Genomic DNA, 24,475 nt, shown 5'->3' with positions numbered 1-24,475 from the left:
AGTATTATTTTTGAAGCCATAATTTCAAAAAGGTTTGGAACGAAAAGGCAGGTTCAAAAATCTGCTTTCAATTAAATTAATTCGGAACAGGAAAAAAACACATTTTTTTTTCCAGACATTAAAAACTGCAAACAGGTTCAAAAATCTGCTTTCAATCAACGAAAATGACTTTTTCAGCAAGTTAACGTCCTTTAGCAGAAATACATTTCGGAACAGAAAAAAGACCCTCTTTTTTTCCCCCAAACAATAATAAAAAATGCAAATGTTCCAATTTTCGTGAATCAAAATAATCAACTCAATAGAGTTATCTGAAGGTTGTGAGTTTGATTCTCACAAGGGGCAGATGAACTTTTTAAAACCAGTATTTGCTTTAGTTTGCAAAAATTTCTTCGTTTCAAAAACATTTTCCTCTGAAAATAATTGCGGTAAAACCACATACAGTGGCTCCCAAAAGTGTTCGTACACCTTGAAGTTTTGTAGTAAAACCAAAATAACGCAAAACTGAAATCGAATATAAAGTAAATTTTTTTTTTTTTCACATCATTCCTATGCCATTCTAAATAAAATGCAGTAGTGTTTTCAAAATATTGCCTGATTATATTTTTGAAACTTGTCGCAAAACGAAGAGACAGAGAAATAATACGCCACAAAAGTCATCATACACTGAAATATTTTCGAATAAATACACGATTAAAATTATCACATGTTATTTTTTTATTATTTTTGCATTATGTTGACACTGTTTAGTCATTTCGCTTTAGTTTTTTGTTTATTTATACCCTAATATTCTGCTTATTATTTTGAAATGGCTGGTATTCGTAAAAAACAACAAAACCATTCGAAATTTGATTTTTTGTCCCTCACAGTAGTGGTAAATTGGTTTGAAATGACACTAAATTATCTCCTCAATCGCCAGATTTAAACGTAATGTAATAAACTTAGAGAAATCTGGTGGCTAAATTACGAAAATACAGCACTGAAATGAAAAGGAAACTAGAAACAGTAAGACTCGCAGTGCGGTTGAACACTTACTCAAAAATTGCACAAAAAAAAGAAAGAAAAAGCAATGAAATATATTCCCAGATGGTTAAAAGCTGTAGTTGATGCTGCATGATCTACTACTAAACAATAACTTAGTAAAAAGTTAGATTATTTACTAATTTTTTGATATTTTTTCAAAGTGTATAAAGACTTTTGTGAGATAAAGTTTCTGGCACTTTTTGGTTATTTGTTTCTTAAAAATAAAGTTTTATTATGTTATTAAAAATTTCCATGTAATTTTGTTGTAAATAGATCATAGATCTTACAATTAAATACTTATCCCAAAATATTAATTTTAACCAATGGATAGGGGCGTATTTCATTGAAAATCGTTAAGTGTACGAACACTTTTGGGAACCACTATTTTCGCAACGCGTAGCGTAAATTTCCCCGAGGTTAAATTTCTGAGATTACGATGGGCTCGCGAAAAAAGTCTTATTGCAGTTGTCATACTATTGTGGTTTGTACTATTATCGACTGGCAAGGAACTAGTTAAGAAAATAATTGGGAGTGCTCAAATACAAAATGTCTGAACCTAGAACGCTGGTTAAATTTCTAAATTTCTCAGGCTAACACAGATGTTAGGAAAAATTATTATTTTAGCAGGGTAGTGGAACCTTGGAACAGTTTACCGGAAGAGGTGGTAATGAGCAAGGGAGTAGATAGTTTTAAGAGGGCCATTGACCCAGTAAGCAAAATATCTTGCCTCAGTATTGCATAAAGGTTGACATGCAAGAAAAATCATCTTGCATTATTAATGCTGCCTCAATGTTGTTATGTTACTCCATTTATGCTGTCAGCGGGCTGCCACAATATTGACTGACAAGGTGTATGCAGCATAATATCAGGAAAATATCAAGGTAGGCTGCTTTTGTAATATTGCATACGTATTGATATGACAGGATAATATCAAGATGTTGTCATGACAGCATGAAATCAAGGTCTAGGCAAGATGATCTTGCTTTTGTAATCTTTCATACGTATTGATATGACAGGATAATATCAAGATGTTGTCATGACAGCATGAAATCAAGGTCTAGGCAAGATGATCTTGCTTTTGTAATCTTTCATACGTATTGATATGACAGGATAATATCAAGATGTTGTCATGACATCATGAAATCAAGGTCTAGGCAAGATGATCTTGCTTTTGTAATATTGCATACGTATTGATATGACAGGAAAATGTCAGGATACACTGACATGACAGTATGAAATCAGCACGTTTGCAAGGTGGTTTATTTATTTATTTATTTGTATTATTTTCACTTTAATCTCGAAAATTAAATTTCATTCTTTAATTATTTCTGTTATTCTTCAAGATAGTTTTCTAGCCTAAGAATATTTTCTTAAAGCTGACATCTGATCGGAAAGTCATATAAAGGTATTAATAGTACTCGCAATTCAATTTAAAAAATGAAAGTTTCTTCGTTTTGCGTAATACTTGACTTATTTTTAAAATTCATGCTTCTAATTGTATTATAAAGACATAAAATGCCTAGTTAGGAATAATTGCGGAAGTTTTTATAACACATTTAGGAGTAAAGAAAGCAAAATAATAAATAAGTAAATAAATATAATAAAGTGCATTTCCAAATGGATGACAGCATTGAAAATATCCCATTGACAAAACACATGAATTTATCTTAAAGAATAACATAAATAACAATTGAATAAAATTAATCTTACTCATGAGATTGAAGTGATAATACGAAATTCTGGGCTTCATGTCCTTTGTTTCAGAGTCTAGGGACGAAAAAGTTATTTTCGGCCATTTTTAACATTGATCGCACATTGTCTGCGATATGACTTGTTTAGTACTACATTAATAAACAAATGCAGTTATCAGTCATTCATAATTTTTTCCTAAAACAATATTATTCCACACTAATAACTAAGCAACCAACTTAACGAAGCCTAAAGAAATGCAACGCCACGTGCAGCTCCTCTTAACCGACTGAATCGGAGGTCGAAGGAGAAAGATGTGCCAGCAAAGCGAGGGACGCTGGGTAGAAAGAACTGTGCGCATGCGCAAGTATCAACGAAGGTCCACCTGTTCTATTGTGTACTAATTACCTTGACGGCGACAGCATGAAATCAATATCATCTTGACGGCGTCAATATGTATGCAATGTTGTTATTGTAAGGTAATATCAATATTGATATTTTAAGATGAATGCAATGTTGCATACGTGTTGTTATTGTAAGGTAATATCAATATTGATATTTTAAGATGAATGCAATGTTGCATACGTGTTGTTATTGTAATATTGCTTTTTAATCTTTATGCAAGCTTTATGCAGTATGAAACACATCAATATTGACGCCGTCAGTATAATATCAAGATCTGTCAAGGTTGATGCAAGAAATTTTGCTGGTAGGGTGATCTTCACTGGGGATTGTAAATTGACTAGGACCAGTCTAGCTGGGCCCAGAGCCTGTTGCTGGTTGTCACTTTTGTATTTGTATAAAATGTGCTTCTAGTGTTTTATCTTTCTCTTTTTACAATGAGAATGAAATACTTTCTGGAAGCTATATTAACTAAACATTAATTGTTTTTTATTTTAAATATAATAAATGAAAATATAAAAAAAAAGGAGACTAGCTAGCATGCCAAATATTTTGTGGAGTACTTGAACATTGCAGTAACCCCAAAGTAGAATACCTGATTATAGATGTTTAAAACTTTTTGATATGAAAAAAAAGTACTTTTTTATGAATAAAATCGAACTTTTTTTTTCTCCTTCTCTCAAGATTACGATAGTATTTAATAAATTTTAAATGGCTATAATTTTACATTTTAAAAAATGGTTGACAAAACACAAAGCCGTTATGAAGTAATTACATATTTTTATTCCAGAGAATTACCTCATATTTTTAGATGAAAAAAAAAACTTGATATACAGTGAAAAAACAACCTTTGGCACAAAACGTAATCTGCCTTATGAGTTAACTAAGCAAGATTATGTGTCAGCAAAATTAAAATAAAAGATTTCAACCCAAAGAAGTGCAATAAGAGGAGAAAAAAAACTTTTATTTTCAAAACATTTTTGATTTATAAAGAAACAATAATTTACTAATAACAAATAAGGTCCCATAGAAATAAGTCATGAATTACCACCACACACAGAAAAGGTCTCAAATTCTAAACAAACAGCTCTCACAAACAACCTAAGAGCTTGACTTAGAGTGTAATATAAGCAAAATGAAAGAATTGTCATCTTTTTTAAATGTAGTTTATAACCAATAAGTTGAGAAGTTACCTTGTGGCATTTATTAACTGATAATAAATATTTTGAAATTTGCTGGCATTCAAGTTTTGTAATATTCATTTTATATTAAACAGTTAATAATATTTTGGCTTTATTATGAAGTAATTAATGTAAGGAACAAAATTTGTAACAATGAACTCCTAAAATTGTTAGCACATGCTCTGTTTTAGAACAAAAGTTTAAACATATTGATATTAATTTCTGTGAAATATTAGCAATGTCACACGAAATTTTCTATGTGAGATTCGAATTTTATTGACAGTTACATTGTCAATAAAATATTCCAAAAAACAAAATAATGATAATTTTAAAAGTTTATTTCGAGACTCTTTTTAGAAATATACTTCAACATTGAAAAGAAACATCGACTTTATCTTGGCAAGAATGAGTCTTATGCACTAGGATATAAATAAACTAAATTGGCATTTAATATAAAAATCGGAAAAACATAAATATTAATATGTTTAAAGAAATTAAAAAAATTAATCCAAATATAACCACTGCAACAGAGAGCCAAGGTGGCCGCCCCTCAAAAAAAAAAAAAAAAAGAAGAAAAACAGAAAAGAACGTGGGGGGAAAGAAAAAAAGGGGAAAAAGGAAAAAAAGGGGGGGAGCAAAAAAATCAAAACTACTTACTAGAAAACAATTAATTCTATTTTAAGTACTACAACAGGAAGTACCAAAAGTAAATTTTATTTAATCTTTATGTTTTCTCTTATTCAGAGTTTATTTCCCCCTTTTTCTTCTTTCCTTTCCTTTCTTTTCTTCCTTTTTTTTTTTTCCATCAGTGTCTTCCACCCTTTCCAAAGGCAAGGGCCTCTAGTTTCCAACTAGGCTGACATGGTCTCTTGTCGAGCCTGAATATAACACTGAAACAATCAAGTTGAATTTGATTTTCCTTTAAATATTTATGAAGTCTTCCCTCTGTGTTTTGTATTAAAACATAAATGACCCTTGGTTGAAAAATGAAATAAAATAAATAAATAAAAAATAATAATCATTTATAAAAGTTCTAATCATTTAAATGATGAATATACAATGGAATGCTTTTGTAACACTAGATTAAATTTAAAAAAATATAACTATAAATATTTTTAGTATTATTCTCAAATGAAAAAAAAAAGTTTAATGCACAAAACTTCTTTCAAATGTGATAATCCTGATGCAGCACTTGGATGTTGAGAGGGTTTGATGTACAGGATAGTTAATACAAGGGTTTAAAATAAGTGCTGGAAAAAAAGGGGAGGGGTATTAATATTTAAAAGTGGCTTTCATTAGAAATAGAAAAATAATAGTTTAAAAACTAAAAAACACGCTTTCGTAGCAAAATGAACTAAAAAGTGAAAAATAATCTTTGAATAATAGTAGTTGATCAATCACTTAATTTTAATGTAATACAAAAAAGCGTGGGGGGGGGGGGTTTCTTATCAGTTGTCTTGAATTTCTTCCATTTGTTGTCCAAGCAAAAATGTAAATAGACAGCACCCCACGCTTTTTTGTATTACATTAAAATTAAGTGATTGGTCAACTACTAACATTCAAAGATTATTTTTCACTTTTTAGTTCATTTTGCTACGAAAGCGTGTTTTTTTAGTTTTTAAAACTATTATTTTATTTTTCTGTTTTTAGTCTTATGTTGAAGAATTATCACGCGACGAAATTACTTATAAAACGAGTGCGAGGTAATATCTTAAAGTTAAGACAAGGGCACCCTGATGGGAAGCTACTGTGAGTCATCAATGTATGTTTGTGAAAATCATATTTATATTACGTTGAAAATTTGAGATGCATTTGAATAAAAGTTTTGTTCAACAATGGTCTGATCAGCAATGAATTTCCAATTCAAGGCTCACCTAAATTTTGGCATGAAATTAGTTAAAAACAATTATATTTCATGTTCTAATTACCATGGAACATTGGAACAAATTTTGTCTGATGCAGAAAAATGAAAGGTTTTTGTAGATATTTTTAAATAATTTTTGCGGGCATTTTTCAATGTATTTTTTTAAAATGTTTCCTTTTCACATTGTTGGATTTATGCCAAAATATTGATTAAAATTGGAGGAAACTAACAATTAAAAGAGTTAATTAATTAATTTGATTATAGAATATTGCATTGTCATTGGGTCTGAGGTCGTGTGCCAAATTTCAAAAGAATCCGATCGCAGCAAGTGGGCGAAATTTGAGCTGCAAGATTCCATTACAAGATACATACATACATACATACAGGTGAAGCTAATAAAAGCGTGTTTAAAAAAAAAACACATAAAGCAGGCAAAAACTGAATGACAAATTTATGACTGTTTAATAAAATTTGAATAATATTAAATGGAACTTTCATTCACTAATACTATATCTCATTTATATTTAAAGATTTTCCTGAACATTTTTTAAAAAATATTTTCAAGGTAACTGCTGCAACCTATCTAAGAGTTACAGATGACCATTACTATCACTATAATGAAAAATACTTTCATATGTAAATGCTAAATACAAGTACAGTACTTGTACATATTCACACACAAATCGCAGTATTTTTCTAAGCAGAGAAACAAAAAGGCTTACAAATTCAACAAAATAGTTTAATGCATATAAACCTTCTGTATTTAATCTGATCTAAATCAGGTTTTATAAATTAGTTGTTCATTTTTTGTTAACTTGTTTTAAATTTCAATGTAACAACATTATAAAATGTTTTTTAAAAAAAGAGTTGTATGAAAGAATTATAAAATGTCACAAGACTATTCAAGGTTCCATTAAAATGTGAAATCAGAACTATTAGACTAGGCCTCAAATATGGCAAATTTGAATATCTTTTCACTTATCTTACCTTATAAAATTTAAGGTAATATATATATAATACCATAAATCAACAATACTAAAGTGCTAATTTTCAAAAATATTGCAGATGGATGTTTTGAGCCTATGAGCAGCCCCTTTATCAACGCATAGACTGCTGAGCTTTGATTTTGAGATGGACTAAGTAATAATCAAGCGAATTGCTTTCCACTAAAGGTAAGAGATTTACTTTTTTTCAAAACATATCATCAGAAATACAGTTTTTATGTACTTGATTCTTTCATTGTTAAAGATTAAATGTCTCTCATAGACTTTAAAATGTTTTTTTAGATAAGTGACTCAAATCTAAGCATCAAATTTGCAGAAAATAAAACTATCATAAACATTTTAAATGCTTTTTTAATAGGTCACTAAATTCTGAATGCCTAATTTGTGGAATATAGATGAAAGCAAAATTATATTAAAAACCAAAATTGCCATTCTTTCTTGACACTAGAAGCTTCGAATGTTGTAACTTTATAGTATTTCTGTCTACTTAAAACTTTTTATGAATAAAATCAACATTTCACTAAATAAAGGAAAGTATTATTTTAAAGACACCTTCTAAAAATACAACTTCTACATTGAAACTCTGTTAATGATTTCTAAATTAGAATTGAATGTCAATGACTCTTCATCTTTGATAAGCATAGTGACATTTGAAATACACCGCCAGCTCAGTCATTTCCGTCCGAGGACTGCAGTTTCGTGCTTATTAGCACTCATCAGCCCGGCATAGGAAAGTGACTGAGCTGGAGATGGAAAACCTCTTAAGGAATCCAAGAGTGCGAAACAAACTGGTAGCTAATATATAATTAGTGCAGACCAGACGAGTGACCGAAACAATGGTTCGGTTCAACTCGCTCAGTCACTTTCCTATGCCGGGCTGATGAGTGCTAATAAGCACGAAACTGCAGTCCTCGGCTGGAAATGACTGACCTGGCGGTGTATTTCACATATTTCTGCTTTAGCCCTGGTTATTGGGCGGTAATTTACTGAACATAGTGACATTTATTATTTGCCAATATACAATCTGTTTTCAAATAATAAATGTCTTGCAGTTCATGATGCAATTTTTTATGCTTTTGCATGTAATTTGCTAGTGGCTCACAGCTGGGAGGGCAAATATCTCTACAAACTAGATTTGTACTATTTGGAGATTTTAGAGATAAATGTAGAACAACAAGGTATCGGCATTTCACTACATTTTGCTTAAAAATTACAATTTGCCTATGAATATGTACAAATGACAATCATAAAGACAAAAACCAAAAATGGAATTCTAAAAAGGAAAACACATCCTCTCTATATTAAGTGTAAAGGAGATTCAAACACCAAAATTAAAACAGCACTTAAACTTAAAAAAGAAGGTCACATACACCTTAATTCATGTCTTATGGATGGAATGATATTAGGAAAATAGTTGCCTAACATACATACAGTAAATAAAATAAATTTTGACAACAATAAAACTAAAAAGCAACAATCTAAAACAACAAATCATAGTTTGATTAATGAACATATCATTGAAACATAGAAAATATACATCAAAGCGTTGTGCTTAACAAATACTGAATTAACCAAGGTCTCAACTCAAACACCTTTCACAGAGGTGTCCACGAGGGGGAGGGTCAAAGGCACAAACCGTGCTTGCAATGTTTTTTTGGAAGGGTAATTAGAAGGGGTGTTTTTATTCTATTTTGGAGGGGTTACTCCCCTCCCCCTTGGAAAGGGAGTGACAACCTTTTAAACAAACTTTCATTAATGCTTCAGATTAAAAAAAGAACGATATAGTAGAATAAATACCTTTGAGCAAGAAGTAAGAAATAACAACGTTAACCCCTTAACTGTCGAATAATTTTCAAGAAAACGGTGATAAAAGTGTCTATTTTTTTTATTTAAGAAAATTATATAAAAGTAAGTGTATGAACAACATGTGCATTCAATTTTTCATTTTCAATATTTTTTAGATTGAAATTTTAAAAAAAATTAAAATTTTATGAAAAGTCAACACGCAAGCCCAAGCAAGCAGCAAAAATTTAAGAAATGCATCTTTTAAACATTAAAAAAGAATTTATTAATCTTTTGTGTAATATAAGTAAAGATTAATAAATTTTTCTTGTGTGGTAAATTTCAAAGCATGAGATACAGAGGCCAATGTCACAATCTGGACAGTACTACCAAAATTTGTTCCTGCATATTTGCAATTACATTTAAAATCCACAATTACATTTAAAATTGACTGGTGTTGCCATCTAGTGTATAAAAGGAGAAATAAAATGTATTCCGGGCAAAAGAAATGAATTAATTTTAATCATTTCGTCGCGTTAATATTGCACACCTCAGCACAGTAATATCACGGGCGCGAGAAATGAAGATCGAAACCACAGCACTTCATTTACACGGGAGCGAGCAGGAAGGGGTTAAATTACACAAATTGCAGATTACTGCAGACACATGTTGAAGGGTTACAAGGAACCCCTTTTTCAACCCATTAGCTCATTTCTTTTGCATTGAAAAAGGGGTTTCTTCTAACCCCAGAACATATGTCGGCAATAATCAGCAATTTGTGCAATTAAACATTATTTCTTTTTTTACCAGACAAGCTATGTTCGAAAAATGAGTAAAATTGCTTACATATAGCTTCAGTAGTTTAGACTGGCAAAAGTAAAATCATGTAACGGGGACTCCAAAATATTTTGTGGTAACCGAATTTCGCGTTAACCAATTTCGACGTTAACCGGATTTTGTGTAAGCTGACAAGTTCTTTTTTTTGTGTGTCTCAGAAAATATAGGAACCGAAGTACCTTTGCACAAAAATGTACACCCAATATTACAATTTATAGTTTAAGTAAGAAACACAAGTAATTCAAAACAGGCAATGGCTATTCAGACAATTTCTCTACGACAGTGCAGTTTCAAACATCTGATTTTTTCCTTGATTGCAAGACTGGATTTTCGCTGCAGAGTTGACAGGTAAAAAAACTTTATCGCCCTTAAACCTCTACATGGGTAGAACAGGTGTCCAGAATTAGACAATTTTTTTTCACGATGAAATTTAAATCTAGTTTTGTCAGCCACTTGGTGAAGATCTCACAGTTCATCCAAATTTTTTACTGTAAGCATAGTCTGCAGCTAAAGTTCACACTTCCTTGAAGCAACAAGGTTTTCCCCGATTTTCCTACACAAGGAGAGGAATTTTCTTGCTGCAATCCATGTCGCTTGCTTTCAAGTGCAGATTTTTCGAGTTTCAAAAGTAATTTCACGTAAAAGTATTGGGATTTTTTTTTTCTCCTTTTTTCTTCAAGACCTTAAAATTTTCTTCGTCTTATGCAATATTTCATCTAAATCTTCTTCATGTTAAGTGATTGATTTAACACTAAGTTTCAGCTTTATCTGACGGGGAATGGCATTTATTTCACGTTAAGCAAGTTCGTGTTAACGGGGTTTGACTGTACAATCACTTTTTGCATTTACATTTGCAGAGGCAGATTTCAGTTGGGACCTCATAGAGACCATCTTTCTCCCCTCTCTCACGGCATCGTAATGTGATGTTCTGTAGTGTAATCAATCAAAAGGGAAGGAGCTGGGATTAACATTCCTTTAATGGGCGAAAAGAAAATAAATTTGTATAAGCTCAACATGACATTAGATTCTCCTCTTGTAATCATTATGACAACTATTCTAAATGTTATTTCTCATTATTATAGCATTTGGTAACATTACATTCAGGATTTAGTATTTTGTTGGCTTAAAATATTAAATATATTACAGGCCGGCATTTAAATTTAATTAGTACACAATATTTCCTACTTAAAAGTTGGTCAATAGGTTTTAAGGGGTCCTAAGAAACATTTAAAAAAAAAGAAGCTTATGAGAGCCATGATATAAAAACTTTTATGAGGGAGAACCACTATTTGCTGTTCATAAACCTGCCCTCCATCAGCAATTTTTGTATTTTGTTCAATATTTGTTAATCTGTTTACAACAGTTTTTGATACTGCAACACACAGTAATCCTGAGGTTTCATGTAAGATAGCAGCATGTTGGGGAGAATGTTTCAGCTGGAAAATGCAAAGTTATGTAAAAACATTGCTGGAATTGAGATTTGAACAATTCAATATTTGCTAATTACCACATTTCACCAATGAAATAGAAATACAACTTTTGCTGTAACAATGCAAAAAAACGTTTATATTTATCTACAAACAAACAATAAAACTTAAATGAATCTTAGGGTTGTTTTCTATAGTAATTGGAATTTTATCAAAAAATAAAAGAAAACGCTACAAATTAGAGTAGGAAAAATTGTGTGAAAAATTTCTTTTTTATAAGATAAAATGACTATCTTAATATTGCAATAATAATCATGAAAGCATTGTTTATAAATTCTAAGAGAGATTTATCTTAGCTCAATTTAGAAGAAATTAATTTATTTGAACATTATTTCTTGTAAGAAATATTAAGTACATGTTATTTTTATAGATGTATACTATATATTTTAAATATCAAATGTAATCATGAAAGAACAGTATTTTGACACACAAAATTGCAAAATTCTTTGCAGGTGCCTTGGGAATAGAAGGAAGCCCTTCATCAATGCAAAAGTTTTGCATATAGGTGACTCGTATGGGTAGGCAAGTGGGGCAACTGTCCTCTCACTTTCAAACATAAAGGGGGCTTGTCCCTCTACTTTTCCAAGTTAAAAACTAACAATTGATTGAAAAATGGTACTCTTGATACATTCACGTATTTAACAAAATAAAAATTGACATAACAAGTGTGTTCTATATTTTTCTCATGTTACTTGCTCATGAAAATTAAAAAATTGCTTTGAATTAGAAGGAGGAATTGTACAATGGACATCTGTTTCCATTTTTCAGGCTGTGTCACAATTTTTAGAGAAAGTCATTAAAGCAGTAATGAAATTAAAATAATTGGAACAAAGCCATAGATTCCAAAATTTGCAACTTTTTGCTTTAATAAAGGGGTTAATGCAATTTATTTTGCAGTTTTGTCTGCCCCACAATACTGTTCTTTCACATTTGGTTTTTGTACGAATGAATATACTCTACAGAAATAAATGTGTTTAGGTTTCAACTTCACTTTTTTAACTTGTTAATTTAACCAGTAGTTGACATATTTAACAAAACATTAAAACTTTTATAAAAAATAAATAAAACCCTTAACTTTTCTTGAGCTTTAAAAGTCATGCATACTAAGGAGTTTTACCGGAACCCCCTTCTCCCAATTTTACTTATCAAGCAAAACTTAACAAAAAATTAATTTATTAAAATATGATGCCTAGCAGTTAGAAAGAACAAATTTGAGATTTTTTTGTATAAAAAATACTTTTCAAAACATAAGACATAATTTAGAACATAGGAAGGAACATACAACTGCTAGTACATAATGTTAATATATGGGAAAGTAGGTTTATTTTGCTTTGGATTCATTTCTTCTTAATATAATACAAATGCTTCTTAATATATTGCAATTGCATAATTTCCGTTGGATAGTGAAATTCCCACGAAATTTAAAAAGTATACTGTCAGATAATTTTGAGGTGAGGACGCAAACTATGGCATTTTGGGAAGTTATAAAATAAAATATTTTGTCCCTTTTAGGGGGTGAGGAGGGTGTAAAGGAACATTTTCCGAAATTGATTTTCTGCCACATCCTTGTTGGACTCCTCACTACACAACAAGCAGAGAATCTTCGTCTCAAAGCGGATTTTATGATAAGCTCTTTTATTTTATTTTTTTTAAGGAAAATGGAGAAGAAAATCACTATTTGAGTAGATTAAACATTAGCAAAGTTTAATTTTTGCATAAAATAATGTGGTACTTTACCTGCCATCTTTGTACTTTTTAAATTGCTTAAAATGACATTAAATTTGATACAAAGATAGCTTTTGAGCACAGTAATTATTGCATTTCAAAATTAGCTTTGAGAAACTACATTTTTCTCCTCTCTTTTACGATGTTTATGAGCACTTTATAAGCAAACAACGTAATATTCATATCAATTGTAAATCATCAACAAGAAGGCAATAGAGAAAAATGTAAAAAAGTACAAATATATAAATATCTAAAAAGCTTAAGAACAATCCAATGAAATCTAAGGACTCAATGAAATATATCACTACAGTAAGAACAGTAACAGCTCAGCTGCTTTTTAACACTACATTTTTGATTAAAAACACATAAAATAAGAGAAAAATAAAATTAGGCACATTCTTCTTTGGAATAGAGAGATTGCTTTGTCGCTTCTATTCTACAACACAAGTGCTTTATAAAAGTTCACAACATTAAAAAAATATTTTCAATACTGTTGGAATGTAGAAAAATTGTTTCACTGGTCTTCGGCACTCGGGTCAAATTTTTCATGCTGATAATTGACACAGCTTTGGAAATTGATGTGATCCTGAAATAAAAATCTTTTTCACTTAATACATACCAGCAACATTTTTTCTAACAAAAATATTTCATGCATCATAAAGTTATATCCTCATATATATAATAGCAAATGATCGAGTAATGCTCCTGACGATATCATCAATGAAACTCACTCCACAGCATGATAATTTGATAATATTTTTTGGTAATGTTTGAAGGGAAATGCTTTATTTTGATGAGGCGAAACTGATCCGGTATCTTAACTGTTTTACTGGTAAAGCTGTCATTTCAGGGGAATGAAGAAACGAAAAAGTGGTCACTCATGAACACTATCTACTGAAGTTTAGGGTTAATCTACTGGAGTTAAGGTTAAAATTTCAACTATCCAAATATTACCAAACAGGCAATGGATTCGTTCAAATGTAGAAGCAATTTTCACCAGTCATACATTGAGGGGCAATTTTTTAGTCACTATCTTAATATATAAAAATCTTCTGTGCAGACGTTTGTCACCATAAGGCTTTTAAACGGCTGGACCGATTTTGATCAAATTTTTCGTGTGTAATTAAGTTGTGACAAGCATGGTTTCGAAGCGCGATGGATCGAATCAGAAACGTCTTTGTTAATTAATTAATTAATTAAAACTTTGGATGGTTATGTCTCCCAAATGATGAATATTTATTTTTAACCTATTGTTGAGCTAGAACTGAAATAAATATTTAACCCGTTGCCAAAGGACAATAAGAAAGCCAGCTCTGCTTTTTGTAATGAAATTTCCTATTGTGATATTACATCAATTAGAATGGATAAAACGTAGAGAGAGAGAGAGAGAGAAAGTGAAGCCTTCATTTCTCTCTTGAAAGCAACGATTTTAGATCCCGTGATATATTTTAAATTAAAGTACTGGAAGGTTCACGCAAAACGTGTGTAGTTGAACCATGTGAGCGGATTGGTGCTTTAGGTTGTCCTAACCAAATGATCAGAAAGTACCGTACCTAGCAACATTTCTTTCTCGGCTCAAATCCATCTGAATTTTGGCACCAATGTCAAGAACACTTTAAGGATTATCAAACTAATCAGTACATTGTTAAAGGAAAATATGATGGAATTTAAAGACGAAAAATTTTTTATTTTCGTCCAGATAAATTACAACAGGGTAGTTCTGTACACAAAAAATCAGTGCAGTGGAAGATCTTTATCTTTGGTGGAAAGAACAAATTAGGTAATATATGAAGTTTTAAAAGTTTAGTTCAAAAGATCGGACCGCTAATCAGTCGGAGTTGACTTCACTCACTGATAGGCTGGATTACAGTAACGTGGTGACTTGGCAACTTTGGCTATAAACAACAGAGTTGCATGATCATTTGTTTACATTTTAAAGCTACTGTTATTGTAATTTATTGTTTTTTTTTTAATTTTGCGAAATATTTCAAATTGCAAAGAATTGTTTTTCGTTTTTAAAGAGTTTTTAGTCATTTTAGTTGAAGAATGTGTTTATTTTACATTGGGAGGGGGGGGGGTGAATGAGTTTCGCTTATTCAGAGAACTGTTTTTACCTTTATCATTTTTCTAAACGATATCCTTTCTATTGTTTTATTTTTTTTCATATGGGAGACATTGCAATGGGATTTCAAGTTTGTTCTAGATGGGTAGTTAGTTTTTTACACTTAATACATGAGGATGCTTTTTATCCTTTGAGTATGGCTGAAGGAACAAACCATCAAGTACGGGAGAAAAAATAGTTAATAAAACAACTGCTCAGTGGGCATTAGATAAATCGAATTGTAATAAATACACGCAGTCTGACACCAAGCAGCTTAAAACATTTTCTTTTTACTTATTTTTTTCAACGAAACGGATCAAACATTTGATAGTTTATTGAAATTTTTCAACTTTTCAATTTACAAAGTTTGAACAGAGCAACATCTCCATCTGTCGGATCCTCTAGTATAGAGGTAAATGTTTTCCTCTAAGACACAATAAATACTTCATCCAAATATTATAATCACCCTTCACTGGGAAAAAAATGTCATTCCATATAAACCATTTCTGGGCATGAATAACTGAATATCTCACTTATAAGAACATAATTTTGAGGAGAAGAGCCAAACCCCCCAAAAAAATTTTGAGTTGTCTGTCAGTAAACAAGAATTTTACGAAGCATATCTAATTGTTTCTTAAAATTTTACGTTTTTTCTTCAAATACCATGCTTTAGTACATTTTTAAAAAATTCATTTTATGATGCATATAAAATTCTAGTTTTTATAAACTATATTATATGTTTTATCTTTATCACCGTGGTCGAAATTCAAATTATCAGCATATGAATTTTCATATTTCCAACATTTTTATTCCTACTCTTATTCATTCATTCATGGTTTAGGAACATACCATTTTATATGAACTTACAATCAGGGCCGGATTTGGAAATGTGGAGGCCCTGGGGCAACGAAGGAGTGGAGGCCCCTAATCAGGGTTCGAAAAGATCGTTATATTTTTGAAAATATCCGATACTTTCATATATATCCGAATATTTTGATATATATGTATATATCCAATATTTTCGACCCGTGAAAGTTAGGATATTTTGTAAAAATTTTGTTGTGGAGGCCCCGGGGCAGTAGTCCCGCCTGCCCTCCCCTAAATCTGGCCCTGCTTACAATACAAAACACATAATTTAAGCCAATTTTGCTTTTTGTACGTTATTTTTAAAATAAACAGATATGCACAATAGTTACAATAAAAAAAAGAGAATGAAGAAAACTGGTTGTGACAAACAGAGGAGAAAAAAAGTACTCTAAGTGTTTTCTTCAGATATTAATGTTTAACAAATATTATTGGCATGTTTTTGCAAAAACTTATGGGCTAGATTTAAAAAATTAAATGTTTTTGTACTTGACGATTTATGATGCATAGAAGTTTTAGTTTCTATACAATATATTTATCAGAGTTCTCACTCTTCCAGCAGATTAAAAAATAGGGTCTTACATGGCCTTTTTTTCCAACATATTTTAAACTACCGTAAACACAGGCTACTTTGGCACTAGTGTCCGTTTTTGGCCCAAATTGAAAAAAAAAAAAGATACAATGTTCCTTGTAAACTTTCAGGAACCAACTTTCAAGCTTATTTTGACAGAATCGCCCCTTCCTCCTTGAAGAATTTCCAAATCCGCCCTCAATTTTTAGGCTAATCCCCCATTGAAGGCCATTTATACGTCCACTTTTTTTTTTTTTTTTTTTGAGGTTTCTAGGTCTTCAGGATTTGTCTTGGAAGCTGAAAATTTACATAGGTCAGTTTCAAAAGCATGTATGTACCTCTCTAAAACATCCTCCAAATTGGAGGTGGTTAGATGGGGACTACCAAGTCTCGGGGGTGACATTGAATGAATCTATGACGTTTAGTTTTTGCAGCGATTTTATGCACCTTTGCTACCAGTTTCCCGCCAATGCCTACACGACTCAGCTCAAATAATAGAGAACCTTTCTCACCTGCTGTGATGTGCTTACGCAGAAATTTTTGGGCCTTTATGCAAAGTGTGGCACTCGTGGGCCCTTGTACTCTGCTGTGTGTAAGTAAAGGGCAGTAACTGCAAATTTTTAAATGTTTTTGCATTTTTGTCATCTGTTGTACACTATCTTTATTGCACAAGCACGCTTTATTTGGTTTCCGCTGAAAGAAAGGCGCGAAATAAACGTCTAATTCCAACAATTTTCCAATCGTTAGAACTGAATCCAGCACTCATTTCTTCAAATATCTTGAAAACTCATTTCTGCAGATACTGCCGTTTACCTGCACAAGGCAGTACTACTATCTTGAGATGATAACCTTTTTGAGTAACCTTAAAACCAGCGGCTCTGCTCAGAAAATAACTTCAGAGCATAACAACGCTACAGCTATGAGAGGGTCCCAATGGCAGGGCATATGCATTTTTAAGGGATGAATAATTTTGTTTTCAGTGCCAAGCCTGTGGTTCTAAAGTTTGATACTAAAATCTGAATAATTTTTCTATCCAGAACAGGATATTTTTCACCAAGTTGAACTGAATGCAAAATGCTTGCTGAGTAGTAGATACAGAACCATTAGTAAGAATACATTCCTCCACAACATATACACGATGCTTGCTAAGCCATTGGGATTACTGTAAATGGCACCTATTTTGCTATTGGCCAGCATGTCATTGAACTAAAAACATTTCTTGTCCTTTGACAAAAAAAAAAAAAACCTATGCACCAGGGAAAAAAATTCAGGAAGATATTCTCTTAAAATGAACGTCAACTATTCTATAAAATTGAATGTTAGCTATTCTCTTTTTAGAAAGAAAATTATGATGAAGGCATTTATACTTTATATTGAAATCTAAATGTTATCTTTAACACTAAAGTATCAATCGATGCATTTATTTGAAAGCATATTTACAGATTGATGTTAAGAATCAATGGTAAGATTTACGGAAAAAAAATATTCAAGCTGTTTTGCAATTTTTTTTCCTTCAATGTAAAAAAGTTTTAGCATTTGGAAGCAAGCAGCAATAATACTGGAAGACACCCCTTCCCTCCCCCCCTACAAAAAACACAAACACACACACATCAAATAGCTTATAAGGCAAGTCAAGGTACACTATAACGCCAAGTAATTGAACTATGCAAGGATCAGAATAAAGAATAAACTGTTTTTCACTTACTACTTCTGACTCTTAAAAAAAGCAAACAGAATTTATTATTATTATTATTATTGAAGTTTTGTGTTCATAATACTTAAATTACTTTAACATTTTTGGCACCTCTTCACTTCTTTAGCACAACAAAACAATAGGGAAGTTGCAACCTATTAAATGTTCATATTTTGGCTATTGGATATTGTTCATTGACCCTCAAAACTAAAAAATTCACCATCGCCGAATTTTAAAACACCGTGGTTGATTTTTAATGAATTTTTAAAAATCCACGCGCAAAAGTGCGCTCTTCTGAAACGTCACGAGCCTACGTCACAGGGCGCGAATGGGCAGCCTTCCGCCGAAGATCCCTTGTTTTCGCTACGGACATTTTGAGCGCGCTGATATTTTTATTTTTTAGAAATTCAATAATCCTTTTGAACACACTATGGAGGTCGGATTCGTTAAAGCACGATCTAAATAATCTTCCTCAAGTAACACCAATGAGATATTCGAATATTTTCGAGAGGATGAGAGGTTTTTAATGTTCCAGAAACGCGAGGAGAAAGCCTTTTACATTTTGTCTTCGAAGTCGAATGCATGACCTTCGCTTCTCCCCTATCGGAAGGGAAGAGGGGATGACGTCACTTCTTATGCCATTTGACGTCACAAGAGCTTGAACTTTAAAAATTAATTTAAAAAAAACTACTTATCGTATCGCAAAATTTTTTTCACCTATGATGTTCATACATGTTACTCTATCATATAAAAATAAAATTGAAAAATCGAAAACTTCCCTATTGTTTAGCACATTATACTCCACAAAGGCTCTTGGAGTATAAAACCCAATGCAACCCATTTTTTATAATTATTTTGCTTGCAGGTGAGTTTATTGAAGTTGAAAATTATGAAAGGGTTGCTTTTAAAAATAAAATTTTGAACAGGAACTAAACTTATAATATGGAATTTTGAGAAGAGGCAGCAAAATTCTCTATTTGTCACTGGATCACCCCATAAACTTCACAGATGCTGAAGTATTTTTTAAGAATGTATTTTGTTTATTAGAAAGCTTTATAAAATTAATAAAATTGGCAAAAAAAAGTCTAAATACCAAAAAAATATATATAAAACAATTAAAACAGATGATCATTTTTACCTTGGCATTCAGAATCATATTCTGCAGAGTGGCAGCCAATTCCATAAATTTTGGTCTTTCATCTGAATCTAATTCCCAGCAATGAAGAATAAGTTGATATCTGAAATAAAGAAATCGTGAAATTATTTAGAGAAGAGGTGGAATGCATTTATTCTGTTTATGAATGCGAAAACTACCAGGATTAATTTACTCCACTTATAAGAAGGACATCATATAGTAAGGGCACTACTTCTTACCGAAATGAATTCTCTTTATGATTTTTTTCGGCTCTTTAATCTTTATACATAAAGGGCTACTTCTGTATAAATGTCCAGGGTAAACTTCAAAACTACTTTACAAATTTTAACCATTTTTTCATCACTGATAGCTACATTATCAGGGAGCAACATAGGCTATAAGTTATTTCTAAAAAACTAAGTTTAAAAAAGTTATGACGGAAAACAGTAAATTTCATATAATTTCTCCATTAAATAATTAAATATTAAACCCATTGTTACAAAAATTCGTTGCCTTACAACAGCAACATTAAAAGTAATCATAATGTAAATTTTGAATCAAGGCCTCCCTGGAGCGAACATGACATTTATCTTTATACATAAAGGGCTACTTCTGTCCGGATGTCCGGGGTAAACTTCAAAACTACTGGACCGATTTGAGCCATTTTTTCACTATAGATAGCTACATTATCAGGAAACAACTTAGGCTATAATTTATTGCTAAAAAACTTAGTTTAAAATGTCGTGATCGAAAACATTAAATGTCATGTAATTTCCACATCAAATGATTAAACATTAAACCCATTGTTTTGAAAATTTGCTGCCTAACAACAGCAACATTAAAAGTAATTATAATGTAAATTTTGAATCAAGGCCTCCCTGGAGCGAACATGACATTTATCTTTATACATAAAGGGCTACTTCTGTCCGGATGTCCGGGGTAAACTTCAAAACTACTGGACCGATTTTAGCCATTTTTTCACCACAGATAACATTTATCAGTGGTATCCTGAGTATGTTACTTCCTGATATCAGACATTATCAGGAAGTAACATAGGCTATAATTTATATCTAAAAAAAGTTAGTTTTAAAAAGTTATGATGGAAAACAGTACATTTCATGTAATTTCCCCATTAAATGATTAAATACAAAACTCATTGTTACAAAAAGTCAATGCCTTACAACATCAATATTAATAGTAATTATATTTAAAGTTTTGAATCAAGGCGTCTCTGGAGAAAACATGAGATTAAAGCCATTTAAACATTTGGAAACCCTACTTTTTACACACTTAGGGAAACATAGTAGATTTTTTTTTTCTTTTTTCTTTTTGGGTGTGTGTACATAGGCGGATTTAGGACTGAGTTCCTGGGGGGGCAGGATTTTTTTTTTCTTTTTAGCAACATTTTTATTGCCCCCCCCCCCCCACTCTCATGTTTTTGTCTGTTTAATGTGATGCATAAGTCCATGCTTTACTTTTTTGTGTGTCGTTTTCATTAATGCATGTTTTCATGCTATCCTTTTTGAATTGACCTAAAGATAGGGAGCTGTTATCAAGACAGTGACATAGGGCTCCAATTTTAAGGGGCCGGGAGTTTCTCCCCCGGAGGAAATTTTGTAAAATGGATATAAAATTCTGCATTTTGAAGCCTTATAAAGGCTAATTGTATAGACATAGAAATTGATAACCAGATTATAGTTATACAGTATTGTTCAAATTTTGTAAGAAACAGCCATTTTAAGTTTGAAAGAAAAAATAAACTATAGATTTCTCATTGCAGCAACTTTTGTTTTAATTATAAGTAGTGCAGAAAACGAAAAGGAATAGAGGTAGTGTATGTTTTTTTTCCTGGCTAAACAGATTAACAATATGCAGTAGAAGTAATTGGAGCCCACTTTGTTTAGGATTTTCAAAGACCTATCTAATTATTTTCAAGGACTCTAGAATAAATAAAATTATTTAACGCACTTCATTTGTACTTGTCTCTGATATTTTAATACTTATGTTTATTTATGTTTTATAGTCCTGTTCTAACTTTGTGAGAAATAGCTATTTTAAATTTAAAAGAAAAAAAACTATAGATTTCTCATTACAACAACTTCTATTCAGTTACAAGTGGGACAGAAAACAAAGAGGAATAGAAGTAGAGTGTAATTTTATTTTTGGGCTAAACAGATTGACAATATGCAGAAGTAAGATAAAAGCAAGCAACACCAAAAGAATTTCTAAAATTTTGTAATTTGGGATTGAATTAATAGCAAGATATGAAACATGTGAGTCACAAAAATTTATTTCAAATAATATGTTACAAACGTGAGAACCATGATTTTTACATTTTTGATACAGGATGTGGCAAGGAGCTGAATTTGACATATTTTGGCATTCCTCCCCCTCTACCATTTGTTCTAAATTTTAAAATTTAAGGTTTGTAGCCACACTTTTCCAAATGTTCAAGGTTTTCAAGCACTTAAAAATGAAATTAGTTTTTTCAAGAAATTTCCATTTTTTAAGGAACGAATCATGAATTTTTTTGGGGGGGAGTTAGGGACCCACTTCAAAGCAGGGGCCCTAAGCAATAGCTTGTTTACCTTATAGGAAAATTCGGCCCTGTTTGTAATTCACTCTTACCTGCAAATTTTTGCTTGATTTGTTTGTAATTTTTACGAAAATTCGTTAGTTTTTACGGTTAAAGGATTTTTACGATTTTACCAATCTTTGTTAGCTTTTTATAGACTTTTATAAAATTTCAGCAAATTTTTCCAAAACTTTTGATGACTCAATTATTTAGATTTCAATAATGACAAGGTCTGACTCAATTAGACTTAGATGATTATGACTTACATACTTTTTAAACAGTATTTATAAAGTAAGTAAAATTGTACTCTCCTTCTAAGTTTAAAGATTCATTTAATCAGAATACTCAGGTAACTGAAATTTATTCAGTTTGCGGTAGTATTTATTTTCTCTCTTTCTCTCTTAAAAAGAGAGAGAGAAGAAAAAAAAACTATGTTTTTTGTTTTTTAGAATTTCTCAAAAGGCTAATTAATTTACTAAGAACATAAATGTTATGCATAAATATACTTGAAATGTGGACACAAATCATAACGAGTAGATCGTTCTGTTAGCGCTAATGGGGGGGGGAGTTTTCCTCCCTTTGCTTTAGGTTCTAATTTGTTGAAATAATCGTCAATTATCATAAGTGTTGCAGCTTAATGTAGAGCTCGTTTAGCCTATATTTTCATTCATATACTGGCCCAAAAGGTTTTTCAGTCCAAAATAGTGAATTTCGACACATTTTCAACACCCCAGTGACAGCTATACTATTTTTATTTAATGTTCGTTCCCCTCCCCCCTTTTCTTTTCTCTCATCAGAAAAGGACATTCGCTTTTTCATTAAACTATTCAAAAAAGAAAAAGTCATGATTTTTTTGTTTTAAGATTTTGGAAGACGTGTTGTTACTATATAAAGTCCTCCCAAAACTGAGGGACATTGCCCCTATGCCCCCCTCTAAATCCACCCATGCCCTTCTGAACTATTCAAAAAAGAAAAACATGATAATTTTTTTTAATATTTGGAAGATGTGTTGTTACTATATAAAGTCCTCCCAAAACTGGGGGGCATTGCCCCCCTCTGCCCCCCCATAAATCCGCCCATGTGTGTGTACTATGTAATTAAATAAAGTGCAAGGTTTTTTTGGTTATCTTTGTTTTTGTTAGTTCATATTTTGGAAATTCTTCAAATTTTCATATGCTTAAATTCGTGCTTTCATGTCTAAATGAATACTCATTTGTTCTTTATACTTATTGCTATTTTATTTTTATGGGTAAGGAAGAAGCTCGATTTTTAATCACGTCAAAGAGGTGTGTTTTGAGTTCTTTCAGTTAAAAGAGAAAACGAAAGAAAGTAGCGATTGTTTCTTACAATTATTACTGACCCAGGCAACGACGGGTATTTTTGCTAGTGTATTATATTTTTATTGCATTCATCTCATTTTCTTGCTTGAAGTTTACATTTTTATCTTTTACTTAGAAACATCGTGTTGAAACAATGTATTTAGGAGTAAAAAAAAAAAACAGGGTGGCGACAGGAACTGTGAAAAAAATTCCCTGACTTTTCCCTGATTATGTTTATCAAATTTCCCTGATTTACGTTACCAATGATAATGGTTTCCTTTCTTTGCTCTACTTAAAATCCATTGTATGTTTGTGTAAAATGCGGTATTTTAAACGTTTTAAGTTGTGTAAAGTTGATAAACTAAAGATATATTTTTAAAAGATGCTACTTTTTTAACAAAATGGTAAAAAAAACATATCAAGTCATTTTTTTGGAAAAAAAAAAACTACAAAGCAGTATATTAAATTTTTCTACAAGGAAAGATATCAGAAATTTTTTAAAAAATACTTTACTTCCAGAAACCAGTTAGCATAAGAATTTAAAGAAACTATTAAAATCACTCTTAAAAACATATGTGTATTTATGGTAGAACTAAAAGTAATTGAAATTATTTTGAACTAAATTTTCAAGCAGTAAAATAATTGTTGCAAGAATAACAAGTAATAATGAAAGAATAGAAGTAATGTAATTATTCTTATATAACTAATTGACATATTTATGCAAAACAGATGAAACTTTTTGACATCCATTCATAGGAAGCATTTCTCTAATCTAAAACATAGGTTTTAATGAATGAAAACAGCATTTTAACAATAAAAAAATAAAGATATTTACTTAAGTACACAAGTTATTTCAAATGATTTAAGTATGTAACGCAAAAAATCTTGGATTGCTTTTGTATGAAACGACTTTGAAATGCAAGAAAAAAAAAACAGAAAAAAAAAGCAATTAATCAATTTCAAAATATATAAAAGAAGAATACACAACTTGGTTATAAAATATAAGAATCATTTAAGTGAGAAGAAAAGAAAACCTTTATAATTACGGCGACAGCAAATAATATAACGGCAAAACACAAAGTTTTTTGATTGAAAGTTCAATTTTAGCAATTAAATTAAAAACGTGAAGAAGTAATAACTTTTAAGCTTTTACCAGTATTAATTCAAAAACCAAAGATTTCTTCTTGAAATTGTGAGTACAGTACGCTAATTACTTCAAGACAATG

The 24,475-nt window shown here is 31.1% G+C and overlaps 1 protein-coding gene across 1 annotated transcript in view; it reads right to left on the bottom strand.

The window, feature by feature from the left end:
- Positions 1-9,942: 9,942 nt before the first annotated feature.
- Positions 9,943-24,475, bottom strand: part of LOC129220120 (putative inactive tyrosine-protein kinase Wsck) — a 79,145-nt gene continuing 64,612 nt past the window's right edge. Inside the window, exons 16-17 of the mRNA XM_054854462.1 lie at positions 19,359-19,458; positions 9,943-13,577 (exon numbers count right to left, since the gene is read on the bottom strand). Of these exons, the coding sequence (XP_054710437.1) occupies positions 13,506-13,577; positions 19,359-19,458 (172 nt within the window). The 3' untranslated portion in view covers positions 9,943-13,505. The remainder of the gene's footprint in view (positions 13,578-19,358; positions 19,459-24,475) is intronic.

Source organism: Uloborus diversus, chromosome 4, assembly GCF_026930045.1.
Source record: "Uloborus diversus isolate 005 chromosome 4, Udiv.v.3.1, whole genome shotgun sequence".
Lineage (NCBI taxonomy): Eukaryota > Metazoa > Arthropoda > Arachnida > Araneae > Uloboridae > Uloborus > Uloborus diversus.
Note: the sequence above shows the minus strand (reverse complement) of the source record. Positions and strands in the feature narration are given on the sequence as shown.